Here is a 22,713-nt window from a genome sequence, read left to right as displayed (position 1 = left end):
TGCAAATCGTGCTCACAGCGACAAAATTTCATCGAATTTTATCGAATTTCATCGCATTTGTACAAATGTTGTGTAGTCTGTGGCCCGCTTAAGGTGTCCACAAAGGATTTGTTCTTTCGTTCTACTTTCGATTGAATACTTCACGAGGATTCTTAAATTCACATTTTGCATTTTTTTTTCTTTGCATTACGCCATGCTGCTTTCGACTGATTTTTTTTCATTAGCTTTTTTGGATATCAAATGTTTTTTTGTTCTCAGTGTTAGCGCTCGCTCATCAATAATTGATCAACAACCACATTTGCATTTGCCTATTTGAATTCAACGATTTTGGGTGTCTTTGTTTCGTGTTTTTATTGTTATTGTTTTTTTTTTAGTTATTCATGCTGATTGATGCTTTTATAAGTTTTTTGTTGTTTTGCTTTATTTTTGGGTTGTTTACACATGCTAAGTATCACATTAAATATTGTTTTTTTTTTTCTCACACCGATTTCTCTCCTGCTGCGTCTGTTTTTATTTTTATTTTTTTATCTAGATGTTTTACGCGGCTATTGAGTTTTTTTTAATAATGTTTTCAACCGACACATGTTACACGTGTGTGTGTGTGGTTTCTGTCTTCTATACATATGTATGACATACAAATCTCGCCTTTCTTACGCATCGCCGAATAGACCGTGAAGTGTTTTTGAGAAGATATTATTTAAACGCCGACTTCTCTTTAATTTTAATATTTTCTCTGTACTTTAACTTTGTTTTTCTTCATAATCCTAAACATGACTGTTTGGTCACAAATCTCGCAAGTGTGTAAGATTTAAACAGCAACCTTATTCCGCGTTTGTTTTTAGATATTCGGTTGTTGAATTTCGAATTCTTCCAGCCATGCGTCGTATTAGTTCACTTCTGCCGTTCTTGCTTTTGCTTTAGCAGTACAATTGAGAGAGTTCGCACTTAATTCATTCAATTTATTAATGCCTATCTGATATTTCTGATACATATGTACGTATATATTGCTACGAATAAATACTTCTTTTGCGCATTTTTTTTTATGTTGCATTGCATGAGCTTCGTGAAACTGATAATAAAGTAGTGGATAAATTCGTTTTTAGAATTTTGTGGAGTAGCTGATATATCAGTTAACTAGGCACGAAATGAAAAACAAATTCAACAGAACGTGTTTCATTGAAAATTTTGCCTTTTCCATATTTTATCACTAACAAATTAACTGTTGTGTTAGATAACAGTGCGATTTCCATGGAGTAACATTTTGGGTTCTGATAATAGTTCAGCAAACGACCAACACAACACAACGGAACAACACATAAAAACATAAAAAACTATAGCGTTTGGTTTGATTTTTCATCCGTGAATTTTCCTTTGAGTCGAATTGAAGATTTTCAAATATTAGGTAGCTACTATCCTAATTGAGGAAAATCCCGAAAACTTAACTTGCTTATAAAGAAATATAAGATAAAAGATAGAATTAAACTGTTGTACCAACGAAAAGCGTATTATTTAACTTGGGCAACGTTACTTGCTTCAACAGCACTAGGCAGCTGCGACATGCTCCAGTTATGAAAACGTTACCGTTGGGTTGCAGTAATATTACACGTCTGCTACTACCTATTATATGTACTACCACTTAAGAAAAGTATCGTCACTCTTTGACTATCACATTCGTACCTAACGCCGTCTATTGTTTGATTGAGCAGCGGTACTTGTTATACACTTTAGATGTAGACAGGATTTTCCTGGCCGGTCAGCAGTCGAAACATCGAGGTCGGCATCGTTTTCATGTGGATCTGTTTGAAATTTAGGTAGGTTAGCTAGCATACATTATCAATAATGTACCATGCAACACACTTACCTCACCAACGGAAGTCGCCAGAAGGTTTACAATTTTTTCGTGCGGAACGGCCACCACGCTTTGGTTGTTGATTTCGATTATCCGATGTCCGACGCGAACCCCACCTCGCTCTGCAATACCGCCCCGCAGTAAGCTGCATATCTTTAAAAAAGGCAAAAATTAGCTCTGTGATAATGATGTTAAAATAGAGCGCGACCTGTTAATTTGATCAGTTAACCTGCGATTTTAATGATGGATTAAAAATCATTGAAAAGTAGTGAAAGCTAAGCTCTCGGCCGTTAAAGTCTTCGATCGACAAAAATTAGAGCAGTCGGGAAAATGTAAAAGTTTTAGTTCTTTCCTGATTTGTCAAAAAAGGATGATTTGATTTCTGATTTCAATGTAAAAATGGAATGTTTGTGTCGATATGCATGGCAAATTGAGGAAGCGACTGTGCGAAGCGACAAAAAAAAAAAGAAGTCATCACTTTCTGGTCTCATATAAGCCTGATTTATGCTGATTCGTGTTTTGAGAACGTTCTTGATGGAAAAAGAAAAATTGAAAACCCTGCTTTAGAAACGGTTTGCTGCTCCTTTTTGTTTGGTGGTCCTGAAAAGGACCGTTTCCCTCAAGTTTGGTCCTGATAAGTCCGTTTGTCTACCAACACCAGTTCAGCCAACCTTTCTCCACTGTTTTATACTGTTGAACATCCGAAACAATAATGATCCAGACTTTTGATACGGGATTTCTATCCTCTGGGATGATTTATCACTAACCGAGGGTTGTTGCGTTTTATAGAGCATATAATATTTATAGTACACCCATACTGACGTAACTGCCAGTCGGCGGCCAGATTTTGGGGCCATTTTTGTGAATACTCACCACTCCGTTCTGCACACTGAATCCCAGCTGGTACTTGGTGTTCGGTCTCTTGATTTTCACCTCCACAACAGGAGCGCACGGTACCACCGTGAACTTAACCGCTGTTTGGTTTTTGGTGTTCTTGATGTAGCCCTGACAGGTGGACAGTGGTAAACCCACCAGACTGAGACCATTGATCGCGATGATCTGGTCCCCTATGTTGAGTTGTCCGCACCGGGCGGCCGCACCAGTCGATGCCAGATTAGCGATGACGACCGTCGGTAGCATTGAACCCCAGCCGGACTCCACTATGACCACACCGAGGATTTCCCCTTTAGCTTTCGGCACAACCACCTCTTTCTGCAGTTCTTTCTTGGCAAAGATTTCCAGCTCATCGCCGAAGATTTCCTGGCTATTCAGCACTTCCTGATAGTCCATTTCCTTCATGAAGCTATGATCCTCAATTCCGTTCGCCTTTAGAAAATCCATATAAGCCACCTGAAAGGCCTGCCCGATAGATTGTGCGATGAATTGGGCTTCTTCGCTTTCGAACACGTGGCAAATCATTTTAGGCGTTCGGTTGCCTCGTGGCAGTGATTTCTTTGGTGGTGGTGAGCTGTTGTCGTTGCTGCCATCGTCCTGCTGCTTACCTGTCCCGTCTTTGGTAGTTTGACCTGCTGGCTGCTGACCACTGGTGAGTGGAGCTGCCGGATCTACCGACTCCGTATCCTGTGGAACGAAGCGTCTCCTCGCCATAAGCACCACCAGATCACCGATGTCTGCGATGTAGGAAATGGTTCGCAGTGCGTGATCCATCATGATCTCCTTGAGATCAGTGTTGAGCACCATGATCTTCTCCGTCGAAACGAACAATTCCACCTCGGTACTGGGCTGAGATTCACCTTCTGGTGCCTGTGGAAACGGTGAAGGAACATCGTGAGTTTGATTCAGTTAGATACTATTAACTTGTTAACGAGCACTTCTTACCAAAGCCTTCACGGTAGGTAGTTAGCGGAGCAAGCAAGTCACGTTACGATGAGTTTTGGGTGGTTTTTGATTAGCACAAGATACGATGGGGGAATATGAACGCGTTGTATTAGCATGATCATTCGGTGGTTAGTAAACAGTTTATACTAGAGAATTTAAAACATCCTCTAACTGATAATCCTCCTACCTTGATCCGTGAGACGGCTTCCTCTGCCTGCATCATGCGAGTCGATTTGGTCGGTTGGCCTTCACACACTAATTGAGTCGAGCCGAGGTAGCGTGCCCTGAACAGTACTCCCTCGATCAGTACTACGGGGTCCAATAAGCCTGTAGGATGTGAATTGCAAAGATTAATTTCACACTTTTTCGACGAATAGTAATAGCAATCAACTAATAGTAATAGGCTAGACAACTAAAAACAAAAAAAAATAAATTTTTAAAAGGCCACAAAAAAGTTTCAGTTAAACGAATTTATTGAACATCTTAGAATCGTTAAGGGAAATTAGACCTAATGCAAATAAAAGGTAGTCATATGAGCTTAACCATTTTTTTTAATGGAGAATGGTGACAAATCGTTATTTGTTAAAAATTGAAAGAAAAAAACGAAAATCTAAAAAACTGTTTTAAAATATCCACACAGTAAATTTTTGACTCGATTTCCAGCAAAAAAAATTGCTGGAAACGTTCAGCAATACAAATTTTTGCTGGAAACCAGCAATCGGCTTTCTAATTGCTGGATTTTTCAGCATTCGGTTGTGTTCTTGTCATTTTAGCTGAAAAATCAGCATTCGGTTTCCAAATTGCTGGACTTTCCAGCAATTGATCTAGTTTGCTGGGAAATCAGCAATCGAGTTGTCAAATTGGAGTCTGTTTGTTTTCGTATGTCGATGCAAGGTAAGACTATTTTACGAATTTTGGTTAGATTAATATAATTATTTTAATTTTCCTCTATATTCTAGCAACCAGACATCAAATCAAGGGTGAGTGTTTAATTGACAATATCTACCATAAAAGATACTAATCAGAATTCTTATCTCAGGTGGCGAATGATTAACACTTAGGCACAAAGCTGCCACTACAGAGCCGGTGTTGTAAAATTTGTAGAAAAAAAGTTCTTGGAAATATGTACAAACATTATTAAAAAATGGAAAAAAGTAATTGTTTCTTATTGCCTATTATATGCACAGCCAGTATTAAATATTTAATTATGGATGAAATATAAATTTGATACTAAATACAGCCGATTGTTTTGAAAGAAATAGCTGGTTTCCAACAATCTGGATTGCTGATTTTCCAGCAATTTGAATTGCTGGAAACCAGCGTCAACGTATGCTGTTTTTTTCAGCAATTTAAATTGCTGGAAATTTTGCTGGAAAGTCAGCGGGACAAAAACCAGAAAAATTTTGCTGATTTCCAGCAAAAAAAAATTTGCTGTGCATAATGGGAAAACGCACAAATTTGTCACCATTATTACTAAAACTTGACGAAACCAAATTAAAAAAAAGGAGTTTTAAATTCAATAGAAAAATAACTCCCGGGATCAAAAAAGTAACAGAGTTTTAAAACACATATCCAAAAATTACTTTAAAACAACGCACATAACTATGAAAGGGAGAAGGAAACACTTACAACGACGATCGAAATTATGAATGGCCGTGGAACACACAAACGAACGAAACACAAACACCCATCATCATCAACATCATCAGGTGGTTGGTGGAAGCATGAGAGCATTATTATTGAAGGGTTTGTGTGTGTGGAGTTTTTATTTTAAAATATTTTAAGTTCGTGGGACAAGCGTGCAAGTAAATACAAAAAAGGAGGCATTATGAAAATTGAAAAAAACCGATCGTTGGAGTGATTCGCTGCCGCAAATTTTTGTTGGCAGGGGTAAACAGTTAACTATTTAGTGACGACGACAATAAAGCATGTTTAGTTTTTGAGCACAGCGGATCAGTTACAATATTTGAATGGGATTTTAAAATTCTTTGTTCGAAAATGGTCTACTTACCCTCTTTAGTTTTTCGTTTGCTCTTTTTGTCCGTATCCTGGAACGAGAGATGATATATAAAATATTAATGTACGAACTGAAAAAAAATCATATTTAACAATCATATCAAAAAACCAAAAATGGTATCAACATTTTGTTAGTGTACTGTGTAAAACTGGGCTTGGCCGTTGATTTATTTTGCTATGGTCCCACATTTTGTGATGTTTGGAAAAAAAAACTGGTCGACTCAATGAGAGGGTTGCATTCTGCTCTGCATTTTACAAACAGATGTCAAACTGTTGTACGCAATCATCTGTTTGACTGACATCCATTGGAGAATATCGAGCATTAGTGTACTTGAAGCACTGATCACACTGACAGGACACTTAGAACAAAAATTTGACCATTTTCTGGCTAATTTTTTTCGTCTAATTTTGCAGGTTCGCAATACCGACGGAAGATGGCGAACCTACCATTTTTCCGATACAAATGCCCTGTAGGAAAAATGTACCTGGTTAGCCCGATTTTATTGTACGAATTGCCTGTTTTTGTTTGAAAGTTGGGTGGCACTTTCTAACTGGGTTAGCATTTCTTCATATCGCTCGATGCGCACTCTGGAATCGATATTGCATACTGTTGGAAAAATTATCCAACAAACGAAATCGAGTGTCCAGTCAGTATGGCCAGTGCTTGAAGTATATTTATCGATCACATCGTATCACTGTTCGCTTTATCTTATTTGGAAATCTCGCTTCGTTTGTGTATATGATGCATGAAGCAATATTGTAGCGCAATAATCAAAGTGTGGTTTAATAACAGATTTTACGTAGAATATTTTTGGCTAGAAAGTCATATGTTGACTTATTCTAAAACGTACACCATATTTTATGGCAATCTTTTTGAATGTGTATCCTATGTGCGCTATCAACTTGTGCTAGGTATTTGACTAGACGAACTCTTTCGATCTTACATTCATCAATGAACATCTTTGGACTTATTTTGCGATTTCTAATAACCATCGAACTGGTTTCACCAAGATTAAAACAAAATTTTCTTCAAAAAATGAATAATATTTTTCAAACCAGCATTTGCTTCTCGTACAACGAGTTCTGTGTCCTTTCGTCTCTATCGTTTTCTTTTGACTGAATCATCTGCCAAAATTTTGAGAAGGCCGTAATGTAAGAAGTGGCCTTTCGTGCATTTTACTATTTTTCAATAGGAACTTCTACAGCTGAACACTTGTACGTATTAGGTATTACTCCAAACTGCATGTTTTTTTCCCACAGGCCCATTTGGGTCCTTCCTCCACCCCATACGCATCTTTAGAAGTGGGAGGGACAGTTTATCCTTAGGATAATATATATTGTTTACTTTATTTTATCAATTTCTGTACGAATTATTCGTCTTACTCCCGCGTATGTCCATCACCGTACAACACGCAGCGAAAAGTAGTACCATTGAGATAAAAAAATACATCTTTGATTCAAAAACCTTGTGTACATTGAAACAAAATCCAATTTCCTTGATTCAAGTATATTTTATATTGAACTGAACTTTTTTTCCATTAAACCAATGTTCCAAATTTTTGAATCAAAATATTTAATTTGAAACCAAAGAATTTTTTTTTCGACTCTGAATCAATGTGGAAATTCATTGATTTATTGTCGCTGAATCCCCAAACCGGAGTTATCGTCAATGAGCGCTGGCGACATTTACTGGCGACACTCACTGGCGACAAGTTATTATCAGGACGTGTACAACTTCGGGTGTGTTCTTATACCAAAGATTTTTTATTTCAAAGGAAAGTGCCCCAAAAACAAGGATTTTTTCCTTTGGTTTTGGTATAAATAAAAAATCCTTTGGTTCAAATGCATTTTCCTCTGTTTCAAAGATTTTTTCTTTTGAAAAATCTTAGATTCAAAATATTAATGCTTTGATACAAAAACCAGTTTCATTTGATTTAAAGTTATTATCTTTGCTCAAAGGTAATTTAGATATAGATTTAAAAGCATTTATTCATTGAACCATTTTCCGTTTATTCCAATTGGAAGATTTTTACCCTGTTGTTTCGAAGTTCCTATTAGGAGTTTGAATAGTAAAAAGATACAATTTTAGTTCTTAAATTCTTTTTTATTCACAAACACATAAAACACTGGTTCACTATAACTGAGAAGGGTCTTGATATCGTTGACAAAGTTTCGCATTCTCCGTGGGCCGGTCAATAAACTTCCGAAAGCCACTCCAGCTGCTGGCTGGTCCGACTGGTGATTGCCGTTGAAGATTGGGCCGAAAAAATACGACCGCGGGATTTGGGGAGGTGTTACTTTGCGCAGCTTTCTCCATGTTCGAGGGACTTGGAAATCTATCCGTCGGCCGTGGTCCTGTAACTATACAAGCGTTTTATAAAATCTTGAATTCACTTAAATATTCAGTATTTATTAACTCACACTTACCATTTTGCATCCTGAATCCTCCTTATTTAGAGCAAGTTCACTGGTTGAGATGGAGTTGGAAATTTCGATGGTTTACATCACATCACAACACATTTGCCGTCCACCGGTGTTGGGAAAATCTGATATTCGAACAGTTTCGCGCTGCAAAATTTGTATCGTATAACACTTTTTGGCTGAGGGTGATAGAAAAACACAATGTTTTGCAACACCGAACCGAGTGATAGAGTCGGCGTTGCAATACAGTATTCGTGCATGAAACGATTCGGTGCTGCCATCTTTCTTATGCTGAAAACCTCAGTTGAGGAGAAAATAAAGGAAATTGAGCAATTTCAGGATTTAAACATAAAGTGATATTTTCTTTTTAAAAAAAATCTTTTATCAATTGAATTGATACTAATTGCAAAGAAGTAAATCAACTCTTTAAAATTTACAACCAATTTTGTTCATGCCCTTGCCAATCGAATGGGCTATCATGCATTTTTAGGGGCAGAGATGCCAGATAGCTGTGTGAATAAATAAACTCGGTTTGTTTGTTTTGTTTGAGCGGTTTTCGGGAGAAGGAAAGTGTTTCATTTTTTTTTTATTTGAAAAAAAGGATTCCGTCGGAATGACCGGTAACATGTTCGGAACGCCGCCTTTAACGGTTCCATCATGAATATAAGTTTGTTTGAAAAGCTACGAAACAAAGACTCTTTATTTAAATTATATGTAAAACCTTTAAATTCGAATAGTCCTTAAAATACCAAAATCACTTTCATGTGTGCTACATTGGTAGAACAATACCAGTATTATAGAATAACTATAATGACAACTGACTGATGATTTGAATACGTTTTTCATGAGTTTTTTTTCATCTTAAGTAAACTGCAGAACAAACGTCCCATGCAACAGTTCCAAGCAGTAACATAATTGAGCTTTGAGACATAAATTTGCAATGGTCATAAATTAGACTAAATGACGTCTAGATCATGGCAAACATATTACAGCTACTCCAATTTATACGTTTTGTAATGAGGATTGATTACCTAAATCTTTTTTTTTACCTTAAATGAATAAGTTAAACAAAGTTAAAACAAAAATTTAGTTTTTAATTTTAAAAGCAAACTTAATTTATCGAAGTTATTTGGTTTTAATAAAAGTTTTTTTTTTATTTTGAATTTGAATGACGGTTTTATGGAATTAGAAATGTGTCTGACTTTCTACTACTTTCTATTTGTCACTTACTTAATTATCACTTTGAAAATGAAAGTTTAAGGAAGAGATGAAAAACTTGATCAGCTCGTGTTATCAAATGCACTCCAATACAAAACACCTAATTCTGCAGAATATAGTTTAATATTTGAATGCATTATAACTTGAACAATACTTATTCATACATATAAATAATAAAATTTTCATATGGACACTACTATTTCAAGTTAATGATCAAGTAAAATGAATTTGATTTCAATTTTCAAACGGTGAATTCAAAATACAAAAACTCAGTAAAATTACTGAAAAGCAAATTCTCTTGGCATCGCTGGTTGCTTTCGATTTTATACCTTCGTATTCTATCACACCGGTGGACGGCAAACATTTTTGGTCTATATATTTCACGATAGAAAAATTCCCATCTGTGCTACAGACGTCAAAATTCCTACCACTTTTTCCCAACACCATTGGACTTGCTCTTATAGCTTACTCCGATTCACTGGTTTGATTTTTAAAACGAGCGGCCGAACTTTATTCGATTTTTCGGTTTTCTGTTATTCTTGCAAGTCAATGCAAAATATCTTCTAAGTTTGAAGTTTTTGTTTCAAAAAATTATTCTTTTCAGTTTAAAACATTTTTCTTCGGTTGAAAGAAAATTTACTTTGTTTCTAAAGAAATATGCAATTGAACAAATTTCTTTTGAATCAAAGAATTTGTTTGAAATCAAAGTCCAAAGTTATTCAATTCAAAAAAAATATTCTTTCTTTCAAAAATTATTCTTTTCAATCAAAACTATAATTCATTGATTAAAAGAAAACAGGAGCTGGATTCAAAAAAATGAATGTTTTGAATCAAAGTCAGATTTAATTCGTTCCAAAATTCAAGTTTACTCTGCGTGAATACACGGAATCGTCCATCTTGTGACAGGCAATCGTAATCATAGGCATGGTAGGCGAACAATTCGCTTTAAAAAAGCGCTCCGTCTCCACCCCCCACCAATGAGAAACTTTTGGTACTCCTTGCCTACTGTTGCTCAATATGCAACCACCCGTAGCTGTATAGGCACGCTGGTTATTACTTTACAAAAGCGTTGCCAGTAATGATATTTCATAACGTCGCTAGTTGGCAAGGTTGCCGATCACCAGCGCGAAAACTTCGGATTTCAACTTCAATGACAATAGATGAATTTTCTTTTGAATCAAAGTATTTTTTCGTCAAACAGTCGACACATCTTCATTATCTTCTGTTTGGTGAACGGGTTGGCGAGAAGTTTTTCCGACAATCAGTCCTGTTTATTTTTTGCGAAATTTTACTGCTGCGCAACAGCCAGACAGCACCGGAATCACGAGATACGGCGTAGGAAAGTCTCGAGAGCTTTAAAAGGACAAACGATAGTGAACTCCTAGGTAGGTCTTTCAAAATCAATTTGTTTTCAAATAAACCGTCAACCTAACAAACTTTTTCAGGGCAATCATTCATCCAACTAAATGCTTCGGATCCGGTCCAAGGAAACATCTGGCGCCGAAACCCTGTTCGAATGGAACTGTCCGCCAACAAACATCTTTCAGTAAGTACTTTCCAGCTAAATATAGTTTTTGGTGAGCTTCATAACAAGAGAAGCATTTTTGTCATAAATTTGTATTATGTGCGCTATGTAAAAAAATCATGTGTACATTTTGTTCTCCTCTTTATTTACAGATGTACCGGTTCAAAACTCTAATCCTGGAGAAAATCGATTATGTGAACATGAACTTACAGGGAAATAAAATGTTTTAAACCATAATTGATTTCTTTTTATTTCCAATAGGACGAAAATCCATATGTAGTACTAGAATTTTTTAGAAACAAGAAATAGAATTCATGAACAAATGCTTTTAAATTGAAATCCAAATGCCGTTGAAATAAAGAAAAAATTCTCAAAATTAAACGAAAAGTCTTTTGAATCAAAAGCATTTTGTTATTTGGAACAAAGAAAAAGTTTTGATTCAAAGGAAAGCATTTCTTCGAAACAAAAGGAAATGCATTTGAATCAAAGGAATTTTTATTTGTCCCAAATTCAAAGGAAAAAATCCTTTGTTTTTGCGGCACTTTCCTTTGAAACTAATTTCTATTTTTCTGCGTGAATTTCTATCTGATGCTTCTTCATCACTATTGTATTATCCTTTTCTCAAATTATCTGTTTCACGCAATTTATTGCCGAGTTCTTAAAAGTGTTTAAGTTTGGACTGTCTTTGATGCTTTGCGGTAGCTTGTTATACATTTTCAGTCCGTTATAGAACACAGAACGTTTGGTCATCTCTTTTTTCGTGTTTGGTAATCTGGAATCATGTGCTCTTCTTGTATTGTATCCGTGTATTTCAATTCCGTACTGCAGACCGTCTAATAGATAATCTGGAAGCAATCCTTTAATCATTTTGTAGATTAAAATCAAACTGTTAGGCCACGTTTTCACAAAACTCACCATTCATGTAAACGTATTGATGCGTTCATCTTTAAAATTTTATACGTAATCTACACACTTTTCAAGATAATTTAGAGTTTCAAAATATCAGAATATTTTTAAAAAAATGAAATGAACTTGTTTTTATACTCATAGAAGTTTTAAAACACTATATTCAATGGTTTTAAAAATCATAATTCGAGTGCATTTATTGCACACATCAATAGAAAAAGCCCCTAGATGTAGACTTTTGATGTCTGTATAACAGTTGAAGGCTCTGCTGGAGCTTTCAAATGAGCTGTCAAATCTGGCAAACAATATACTTCTCTTTCCACCATATGTGAATTTAGGCTAGGGAGACAAAGAGAGACAAAAGCTATAACTGCTCGATTTTTCGACTGTTATAATGTGTGCAACATTTAATTTATGCACGCATCAATTAAAAATTTTGTGAAAACGAGGCCTTATACGCAATCCTCTGCTTAACTGACAACCATTGCAGCATATCAAGCATTAAAGCACTATGAGTATATCTGTTGCATCATATAACTACTCGCATTATTTTGTTTTGTATTCTTTGCAGCTGCTTTGTTTGTGTTTCTGATGCATGAAGCAATATCGTAGCACAATAATCAAAGTGTGGCATAATAGCAGATTTAACATGTTCATGGATTACATGCATGTTCATGGATTACTACATTGGAGGCAGCCTTTTCACCTTCTTCAACTAGGATGTGTGTTAAGGCTTTCTTGTATCTTCTACAAGCTCGTTTAACTGCCTTTGCCAGTTCCGCATATCGTAAGCGGGCAGACCTGTTCAATTACAACTTCATCCGACATCAATTCACTTCTTTTTATACACTTTTACCCGAAAGTTCTATGACTCGTTTCAACGGATTTGCGCAGACATTTGCCAATGTATGGGACCCTTTAGAATAAGTTATGAATTTAGATGTTAGTGCTAGGCAAGATAAGCTAGTGATAATAATAAGTATATAAAACAACAGAAAGCTCAGACAAACAGACAACTAACACTCTTCTCGACGGGACTTTTATCGGCGGCCAGCTTGAGTTCCTCCTTTTCGCCGCCGGTCACATCATCGTCAACCCCCAGCAGTATACTCCCGCCGTTTCCGTAGAGATTTCCTCCGGCCGGTGTCTTACTGGTCGGTGACTCCATCGACAGTTGCGTCCCCACACCGGCACGGATTGCGGTATGATTTTTGCCGACCACCAGCGGAATCGATGGAGCCAGGATCGATCGAATCTTGGGCCGGTCCATCCAGCTCTGCGCGGAGAACATTAACATCAGCCCACAGAGACAAACAGGAAAAAGACAAAAACAGAACAAACACATATGATGACGCTGGGGCTTTGACCTAGATAGATAGGGTTGGTTGACTAACCTTTTCATCGCCGAATCCGTGATCATCTAAACGTTGCTGACCCAATAACCGATCGGTTTCCAAATCTGTATCGGCTTCTTCCTCGTCTGCACTTAATAGTTTTACGGGCGCATCTGAATCTAAGCTTTCCCGGGATTTGTCGTACGATCTATAATAAGAAAAATCGATTACTGAATGTCTTTAGAGTTAATAGTACACTAACTAACCTCGGAACCCACACGGGTGATACCGCTCCCGGTCCATCCGGATGATCAGCATCCAGGGCAGAATTTCCCTCGGTTGTTGGTAATATTTTGGTCTTTTGTAGGGCCTCCTTGATATCTTTGATGGCCTCTTGAACTTCGTCACAGGACTCCTCTTCAGGCTGTTGCTCCAGCTCAGAAGTGGAAGCCATCGGAATGGAAGAGATGAAGGGATGACCGGATTCCTGCTCTTCCGAGGAGTCAACTATGGTCCCGCCGCTCAAGTTAATCGTCGGATCATCCGGCTCCGACTGCAGAAAGCTCTCATGCTGGCGATCCATGACGATGGATATGCCCGATCTCGGCGGAATCACAGCCGATTGATGCATCGGCAACGGAGGTAGATTGTTCTCAGTATCGGAGGCATGCCCACTCGACAGACCATCCTCGAGTATGGGCATACTGCTGTACAGCCGACCGTAATCGGTAATGCTGTCCATACCGGTGCCGTGACCGGTTAGGCCGTTCAAATCACCAGAAAGCCCTGCAAACATGAGGAACGTTAAAATATGTAAAAATAAAAACTGTTAAAAAATACAACAAAATCAAGTTTCTACCTACTATAACAAAATATCACAGAAAAATAATCCTTCCATTTACGGGAAAAACTACAAAAATAATAATTTACAAATCAATTTTTTTATCACGAAAAAAAGGTTAACAATGATAATCAACGTAATCTATTCGATTTCTACTAAATGACATACACTTTCGTCAAATAATCACGCAGAAAAATAGAAATTAGTTTCAAAGGAAAGTGCCGCAAAAACAAAGGATTTTTTCCTTTGATTTTGGGACAAATAAAAATTCCTTCGATTCAAAAACATTTTCTTTTGTTTCGAAGAAATGCTTTCCTTTGAATCAAAACTTTTTCTTTGATTCGAAAAACAAAATGCTTTTGATTCAAAAGTCTTTTCGTTTAATTTTATGAACTTTTCGTTTGTTCCAACGGTATTTGGGTTTCAATTTAAAAGCATTTGTTCTTCAATTCTACTTTTTGTTTTAATAATTCTAGTACTACATATTTATTTTCTTCCAATTGGAAAAAAAAGAAATCAATTATGGTTTACAACATTTTATTTATTTAGATTACATTATCACATTCACATTATCGATTTTCCCTATGATTTAAGTTTTGAACCGGTACATCTGTAAATAAAGAGAAGAACAAAATGTACACATTAAATTTTTACATAGCGCACATAATACGAAGTTATGACAAAAATGCTTCTCTTGTTATGAAGCTCACAAAAAACGATATTAAGCTAAATAATGCTAACAATTAAAAATTAAAATTGCATGGAAAGTACTTACTGAACGATGTTTGTTGGCGACAGTTCCTTTCGAACAACTCATGAAGGGTTTCGGCGCCAGATTTCTCCTTGGACCGGATCGGAAGGAATTAGTTGGATGAATGGTTGCCCTGAAAAAGTTTGTTAGGTTTGTTTATTTGAAATTAAATTGATTTTGAAAGACTTACCTAGGAGTCACTATCGTCTGCCCTCTTAAAGCTGCCAAGACTTTCCTACGCCGGATCTTGTGTTTCCGGTGCTGTCTGGCTGTTGCGCGGCAAACCTTCTTGCCGTCCCGTTCACCAAAAAGAAGCTACTGAAGATGTCGACTGTTTGACGAAAAAATACTTTGATTCAAAAGAAAATTCATCTAAATCAATGAATTTTCACATTGATTCTGAGTCAAAAAAAAAATTCTTTAAACTCAAATTAAATACTTTGATCCAAAAATTTGGAACATTGGTTTAATGGAAAAAAATTTCGGTTCAATATAAAATTTACTTGAATCAAGGGAAATGGATTTTGTTTCAATGTACACGTGGTTTTTGAATCGAAGATGTATTTTTTTTATCTCAATGGTACTACTTTTCGCTGCGTGATCGAAAATGAATAAAAATAATACAATTAAATCTAAACCTAAAAAATAAGCGGAAAACATGCTATATGCTCCGAACAAATCTCCACCAACCATATTCGTTCCCGATGTAACGGAGCGAAACCTCCGAGTCCAAATCGCCGCAGTTAGAATCGTAGTCGGTTGTCTCGGGCGAGAGGGTAAAATTTCGCAGCTTGCTATCGATGTGCGAATGCGAGTGAAAGTGCGTATGGTGGTGGTGTTCCAACTCCGCCTCAATTCCGGCATTGATCTGGTCACCTGGAACGCCGCCCCCACTTCCAGGATCAATGTAAAGTTCTATGTTTTGCGGCTCGTTCTCCGCGTTGACGAAACCATCGACCATGCCGCCTTCACTACCTGTGTTGTTGCTCTGGTAGTACGATTGTTGATAGTACCTCGATTGGTTATTGTGCAGTTCCAATTGTTGCGCGTTGTTATTATTAGTACCAATTGAATAGTGATAACTGTGATTATACTTGTGATAATAAGGATAGTTGTTACTCAAATGTCCTTCGAAATACTGTTCCTGTTCATCTGCTGCGGTATTTCTTGGCGAGGAACCGACAGAAGTATTTCCCTCCCCGGCTTTGTTTGCCAAACGGTGGCCAACGTACGAGTTGGATTGAGCATTCCGATTGGCAACACTGTACGCAAAGAAGTAATCATCGGCTAGGGCAGCATCGGCGGCTGAATCTCCGCCAGCAGTAGCTAGCCGTTCCCGATTCGCTAGCATACTGATGTTCGTTGGGGTTCGATTCTGCTGATCGTCTCCCTCCCCATCGAAAGTGGTCTCTCGATCTTGTTCCAGCTCTTTTACTGGCGTATTTGAGGTGAAATAATCGACATATGTTAGGTTGAACTTACTGTCGCTGATGCAGGACGATGAAGACAGTGGAATTCGGCCACCAGTTCGGTCGGGGTCATCGTTCAGATCGATCAGCTCCGCTGTTTGAGTTGCTCCCCTAGTGCCCTCCGTTGAGCCTGGTCGCGTGTCCGAGATGCTGGGAGAGATAACACGCTGTAATGGGATTAATAAATGAGAAATGAGAATTCGGTACCAAACCAAGTATTGAGTTTGAGCAGTAATGATCAGCACAAAAAGGACGCATACATAGGTTAATCCCGCGTCTTTCAGACTGGGTGAATCGTATGTTCGGACAGCGTGACTTCTAAATAGATAACTTCTACAATTGAGTGCTGAGAACGTATAACCCTAATCTGAACCCACAAGAGTAGTGAGGCTTAAGTGATACTGTGGTAACCTCGCCGGGGCTTTCCATTTCGCGAACTCCATAAAACCGCTGAACCACCGTCTTCAAATTTCGAATACAGAATGACCTACTCACACTCACACTTATCCCCAAATCTGCAACGAACCCATTTTTCAAATCGCTCTCACACACACTAGTTCCGGAAATGTTTAAGTCATCGCTGTAGAAGGACGAGTTTCTGCCTTTTGTATATTTCATGACGTATGGAAAAGGCAGTAACTCGCCCTTCTGAAGAAAGCGGGTACGAAAACCACTCGAAATATCGGCCTGTTTGTCTATTGGACACAGCTGGAAAGATGTTGGAGGGGGTTCTCCAAAGACAGTCCAGAAGTACGCCAAGAGTTAAGGCGAGGACCGCTTCTGCGCGGCTATCCCCCTGAATGTGAGAAATGCCTTCAACAGCCTAGCTGGGCAACGATTGCGTCATTGCTGATAACCAGAATTAGGATCTCGTCATAACTAAGTAAATTGGTAGCTATAACATATGACCTGCGAAGGAATGAATGCACTGGAGGTCTCAGCAGAAGTTCTGCAAGGGTTAATAATTGACCCATTTCTGTAAAACTTCGCGTGTGCAGTTGAGGGTAAGACTCGTAATGGGAAGAAAACTGATGAAACTAGTAGATGACGTTGTTCTCTTAACGGCGAACTCCTTTACCAGGGTAGATTGGTCGACTGTAAAATATTCATTCCTGCGATAAGGTGGATCGCACTGGAAGCGGCCCTAGATAACCATTGTTACCTGAAGAAGTTCAGCGGCAACAAGGAGACGACTAATATTTGAAAATATCACATGTAGGTGATAACAGCTGCCTTGCGACAGCTTTCAGAGAGAAAACTGGATAGATAGTCTAATCCTGAACATCAGATGAAAACACGATGAACACTCTTCTACATGCCACGGATACTATTTGATGAAGTTCTTCGTAAACAGAAAAACTAACCAGTTTGCCACCTCCTTATTCGAATATTATTATATCAGGAAAAAATTTAATTAAAAGAAAATTAATTAAATTTACCTTTGGAAATCCAGGTCTCGCTGCTCCTGTCGATCTCCCGGCACCAATCGATGAACTGCTCCCTCCGCCGTCACCACAGCCCCCATTGCCAGGAGGATCCCCCGAATCTCGATCGATATTACCGAACCGCCGCGGTGATCCCTCGTACTCAGCAATCGTCAACCCTCCGATAATCCTTTGAATCTTCGTGCTATCCACATCGTAATAGTTTCGCTCACCGTCATCAAAGTCCTCCTCGTCGTCGTCGTCTTCGTTTTCGGAAGGCACCGGTGAACTACCGAGTATGTCTCGGTTGGCCAACCCCCGCCAGTCACATCCACCACCGCCACCACTACCGCCGCTGACTCCACCGTCAATATCGTCAAACACCACCATCTCTCCATCCGAAAGCAGGCCGAACGGTTGCTGATGATGGTGCAACTGTTGCTGTTGCTGCATCATGTGCCACCGATTGTACACAGTCTGGCCCGGACCACCGATAAAGCCATCTCCCGGCGGGGCCTGTATTGGACTAGATGGGTTGCTGGAATTGTTGCTACTATCGTTGGCCCCTCCACTTCCGACCGGGCTGCGGCCCACCTTGATCTGATGATGTTGCATCAGGGTACTGTGCTGGTATCGCATCTTGGTATCCAGATCGGTGAGATCCGGTGAATTCAGCACCGTGCTGACCGGCGTGGTGTTCGGGGTCCTATTGGCCACTCGCATTTCCCACAACAATCGATCGGACGTATCTTTGCTGTTGTTGTACAGGCTGCTGTAGCTTTGCGGCCGCCCAGGACCAGGAACTCTGGTTGTGGTGGTGTTTGGAGCTGCTGCAGCCGCCGGCGTTCCGTCGCTGTTGATGACCGAGGACTTCATTTGAGTTCCGTTGGAAAAGGACATTTTGATTGATTTTTTTTTTGAATAACAATTGCACGTGCGTCTGCTAGCTTTCGGCTATTGGAATTGTTGATCAGCGTTACACCTTCAGTTATCAGTCTTTATCAATTGCTGAAGAATCGGTTTAGTTGAAACATTTTACTAGAGATAGAGGTACCGATTTTACAGGACAATTATATGTATGTAAAATGCTTTACTAATGCTTTTCGGGATAATCAGTTGCTTGAGCGCGTCTATCTTATGGATCCATGTTAGAGCAGATATTGCTTATGCTGTTCTACAACAAGAAAAAAAAGTACAACGTATTATTTTTTTGTTTCTTAAAATGCATAAATTTGATAAAGTTTTTAACTGTATTAAACCATGAAGTTTGATTTTGTTTAATTAATCGATACTCGAGTAGACTTTTACTGGAAAATAATACTCAATTTTGCTATCATGCCCTGATTTTTAAACTTGGCATCATTTTGCCCGAATAAAGGTGGTGCAATGCCTAAATTTGGGTCTCAATTCCCACGTATATACAGATACCATTACAACATAGATTTCAATGAAAGCTCAATGATACTTCGTTTAGCCACCGTTTCAAAAAGTGTTTTGAGAGCCCAATGATGTCACATTTTGGTTTCGAATGCATTCAAAATATTGTATCATTGTGGCATATTTGATGAATACTTGCATAACTCGAGAACAGATCAAACTAATGGTATCAAATTTGGCATGGGAGTGTATTTAGGTACGAGATTTGTTTCTATTGATACAATTTTTACCTTACAATTTTTTTACATAACTCGAGAACTTATTAAGCAAGTGGAATTAAATTTGGCATGGGAGTGTATTTGGGTGCGAGAAATGTTGCTATGATTGTTTGGGCCCTATACTGTCTTGCGGTCTACATAGATATGGTTTTGGGTAAATCCTTACAGCAGTGGGGGATGGAAAGGGGTAAGGGGTGCTCCCATACAAGTTTTTTTTTTGCATATGTACTAAGAATACAATACATCCTATCCATCGGAGGTTCCTTATTAAACTTGTTATTCTTTTATTAGAATATATCCCTATTTGGCTTGCTTAATCTCTAGCCAAAAGAGTGTAGAAGTAGCTCACTCCTAATTATAATTTAATTTACTTTAATTTGCCACAGCCCGTGGCGTAGAGGATAGTCAAGTCTTCTAAGCTAACGGTCGTGAGATCGAATCTCGGTCACGGCATACATAGTACACATTCTGTGGGTTGGTGGTTTTAGCATTTGATGCTAGCCATCATATCCTCGAAAGTTGTACGCTTAGAGTTAAGTAAAAAGGAATCTCTTCGAGGAAACATCAAGTTTTATTGAGATTCTGTTTGTGTTTGTGTTCGTTTAAAAAAAAAATTATAATACAATGACCCTTTCCAGGCGAATATCCACCATTTTTCCAGTCCTCTTACATATCGTTATTTACAAAAAAAAATCACTCTGTTTTAATATTTCATACACAATTTTTCATAATAAACTGTTGTTATGTTGTTTAATGAGAACATAAGCTTCGGAAATGTCTACCTAATTTTTAGAACAAAAAATTTATAAAGTGGCGAGGTGTGACGTCACGACTTCAATCACTCACATATCAATACTATTTTATTAAGAAAAAGCATTTACAGTCAAAATGTGGCGTTTAATATCGTTTGTACGCAATCTATCTCAACTTTTATACACGATTTACTGAAAAAGTGTCCTGAAATTTTCGTAACGTCAATGTAGAATTAAAGACAATCAGAGGGGTTCATTAGCAGGACTTGAAGATGAAAAACGACATAATCTTTCCAAAAAAAATGAACAGTAGAAAATTTAGGGAAGACATCAGAATAACACATTGTCACAATTCATAAGATTGTGTCTTAGGTTACAAAATGGCAATAAATAAATAAATAAATAAATAAATAAATAAATAAAAACATGTCATCCGCGTAATTTTCAGGAAGCCCTCATGAATTGTTTATAATTGCAAGAATAAAAGCCAACTTTTTGTTCAATAGAAAAAAATTACCCTCCGCAAATCATGGAACCAATCGATTCCAGCACCACCAGTACCAATAGGTATGTATAATGAAATGATCTCTAAACATCCATTCACCACGACTGTTCCCCAATAAAACACGAGAAGAAAAAATCACACATAGACCACAAAGACGAAATCGTTTGCCATTTGCCGCCGGAGGAGTGCCGCCACTAGTCGACAGACGACTCTATCCCAACTCAAGCCAGGCCAAATAGGAACGATTCTTTCAGCGGCGGGTTCAATTTGAATAATTATTGCCTTTTGACTCGCACTTGTCGACAACACTCTACATTTGGATATGATTTTTTTTTTGCTTCACTACTAGTACGAGATTTGCATATCTCGAAGGATGAGTCAAAGATTGTTGCTTTTATAGATTTTATGATGTGCCTCTCATACCCCGTTGGCTAATTGCGATTAACGATCCGTCAATGCTTATCTCACTCGTTCTCGTTAAAACTTCTTGGAAATCTTCAAGAATTACGATTCTAATTTAATTTTCTGAGGTCCTTAGCTATCCGGCTGCTCTAGTTTTCATAAGCTTATTCCGTTCTCGTTTTCTATATTCATTTTGAGCAGCTATGGAAAAATCAATAATTTATATCACGATGGTCTAGGACCGAAAAGAAAATCTAATTTTTAAACCTTTAACTTACCGAGATCCGGCTATCGTTGTCTCCTCAACGGAGTTCCTTGCACTCACTTTTCGGTACGACAAAGGACCATTTTCACCAGATATTTTTCACAATATTTATCAGTTGAGAAGAAACTTCCGCAAGGATGGAAAATTTCTCCAGCCTCAGAAAAAAAAAAACTTTCTCTTCTTATCACACACAACACGCACACTGAACTGCGGTCCGAAAAAAAACGCTTCAATCAATGGTAAACTTTAAGCTGCTGCTTCCTTTTCGGCTGATATTGGATAGGTAAATTACAGACCAGTCTTTCTTTAATATCGTAGACTATAAGAAATCCGATCCAGATACTTTTGTCCAATAAACAAACTCTTTTTGCAGCGATTCAATCACTCTGCGAGGCTCCTTTTCAAAAAAATGTGAATTTTGACACCGCGGCGGCTGCGAACAGACGGACGATGAGATCGCTGCAGCAGAAAACAACAAAAAACCCGATGATGACGACATTTGACAGTTTGTTTTGTGTTCGTGCTTCGCCTTTTAGAAGAAGCCCGTCGGTAAAAAGTTGAATCAACGAAAGAAAAGGACGTGTCAATGTTGTTTAAAAGATATTTGTATAAATTTTAAATAAATGTTTAAAAAGATTAAATCTTTTAAATTAAATTAAATTTTGATGATTGGTTTGTATGGAAACAATATAATAGCGCCAGCACTAAATTTTACTTCGGAAGTCCGGACTTCCGACTCCAGACAAAGGAAAGTGAAGTAATATATTGTCGGAAGTCTGTGTTTTGTTGCCAGTTCACTATAGCGACGTTTCTAAATTTTTTATTGAAATTCACAATATGATGTTTAGAGATCATCATACCGGTACGTTGGCTTGTGATATAGCTCATTTGGCAAGTCAGTTGCCTCCTGAGCCGATGTCCGCGAGTTGATACAAAGTCGCGAATGCCATCTGTAAAACGACTATAACCGGAACGCCGATATACCGAAATATCGATATATTTTTTGAACGGTGTTTTTACCGGAATTGGATGATCGGGGATTTTCGGGGACAATTGATTTACACTCAATTAACTGGACAAACTTTTATTGGACGAATAAAAAACGCGACGGTTCGGATGGACAGAAATTTATTTTTAGCGAACGATCAGACACAGAACAAAAGGATCAAACGGGACGAGTGTGTACTGATCAACAGTTTATTGGGTTCTGACTTCTACAATGTGTCGTATGGGATGCTGCGCTAGCTAACAGATCTGGGCAGATTGATTAAAGAAGAGATAGAAAAGTCTACCCTTCAATTGATGATGCTGTTTTGTTATAGGGTATGCGAAGACCGGATTTTTGTTCTAACATACCGGCCGCCTTGAAATATTATCTTTTTCAATAGATTCCTATGCTTTGATTCAAAACAAATCCCATACGCACTTATACTTCTTCTCTCACTGAATGCTAGTTTCTAATATTCACGATAAACATGACACCACTAAGATGACGATGATTAGGTTCACGGAGACTGGAGACGATGACTACAACGAGGACG

At 38.0% G+C, this 22,713-nt stretch overlaps 1 protein-coding gene and 2 long non-coding RNA genes across 8 annotated transcripts; 1 reads left to right on the top strand and 2 right to left on the bottom strand.

The window, feature by feature from the left end:
- Positions 1 to 347: 347 nt before the first annotated feature.
- LOC129738131 (amyloid-beta A4 precursor protein-binding family A member 1-like) lies at positions 348 to 21,624 on the bottom strand. 6 transcript variants are annotated; one of them, XM_055729317.1, is made up of 11 exons: positions 21,186 to 21,623; positions 17,609 to 18,767; positions 15,391 to 16,336; positions 13,375 to 13,894; positions 13,169 to 13,316; positions 12,796 to 13,050; positions 5,700 to 5,736; positions 3,876 to 4,015; positions 2,723 to 3,613; positions 1,862 to 2,002; positions 348 to 1,796 (listed from the first exon to the last, which is right to left on the bottom strand). In XM_055729317.1, exons 2-11 carry the CDS (start codon positions 18,491 to 18,493, stop codon positions 1,725 to 1,727), a joined length of 4,035 nt encoding a protein of 1,344 aa, XP_055585292.1. In that variant the 5' UTR covers positions 18,494 to 18,767; positions 21,186 to 21,623; the 3' UTR covers positions 348 to 1,724. The 6 variants fall into 6 exon arrangements, with proteins under 6 accessions (XP_055585292.1, XP_055585305.1, XP_055585298.1 ...); XM_055729330.1 differs by having other exon boundaries at positions 3,876 to 3,997; XM_055729323.1 differs by having other exon boundaries at positions 17,609 to 18,762.
- On the top strand, positions 10,502 to 11,105 carry LOC129738168 (uncharacterized). Its single transcript, XR_008735494.1, has 3 exons — positions 10,502 to 10,728; positions 10,789 to 10,889; positions 11,021 to 11,105. It is a non-coding gene; the product is annotated as an uncharacterized LOC129738168 (long non-coding RNA).
- On the bottom strand, positions 14,211 to 15,381 carry LOC129738164 (uncharacterized). The gene is made up of 3 exons (XR_008735493.1): positions 14,891 to 15,381; positions 14,725 to 14,833; positions 14,211 to 14,559 (listed from the first exon to the last, which is right to left on the bottom strand). It is a non-coding gene; the product is annotated as an uncharacterized LOC129738164 (long non-coding RNA).
- Positions 21,625 to 22,713: the final 1,089 nt, after the last annotated feature.

The sequence above is a fragment of the Uranotaenia lowii genome, chromosome 1 (assembly GCF_029784155.1).
Source record: "Uranotaenia lowii strain MFRU-FL chromosome 1, ASM2978415v1, whole genome shotgun sequence".
Taxonomy (NCBI): domain Eukaryota; kingdom Metazoa; phylum Arthropoda; class Insecta; order Diptera; family Culicidae; genus Uranotaenia; species Uranotaenia lowii.
The sequence above is the reverse complement of the archived record's forward strand: the minus strand, read 5'-3'. Positions and strand labels throughout refer to the sequence as shown.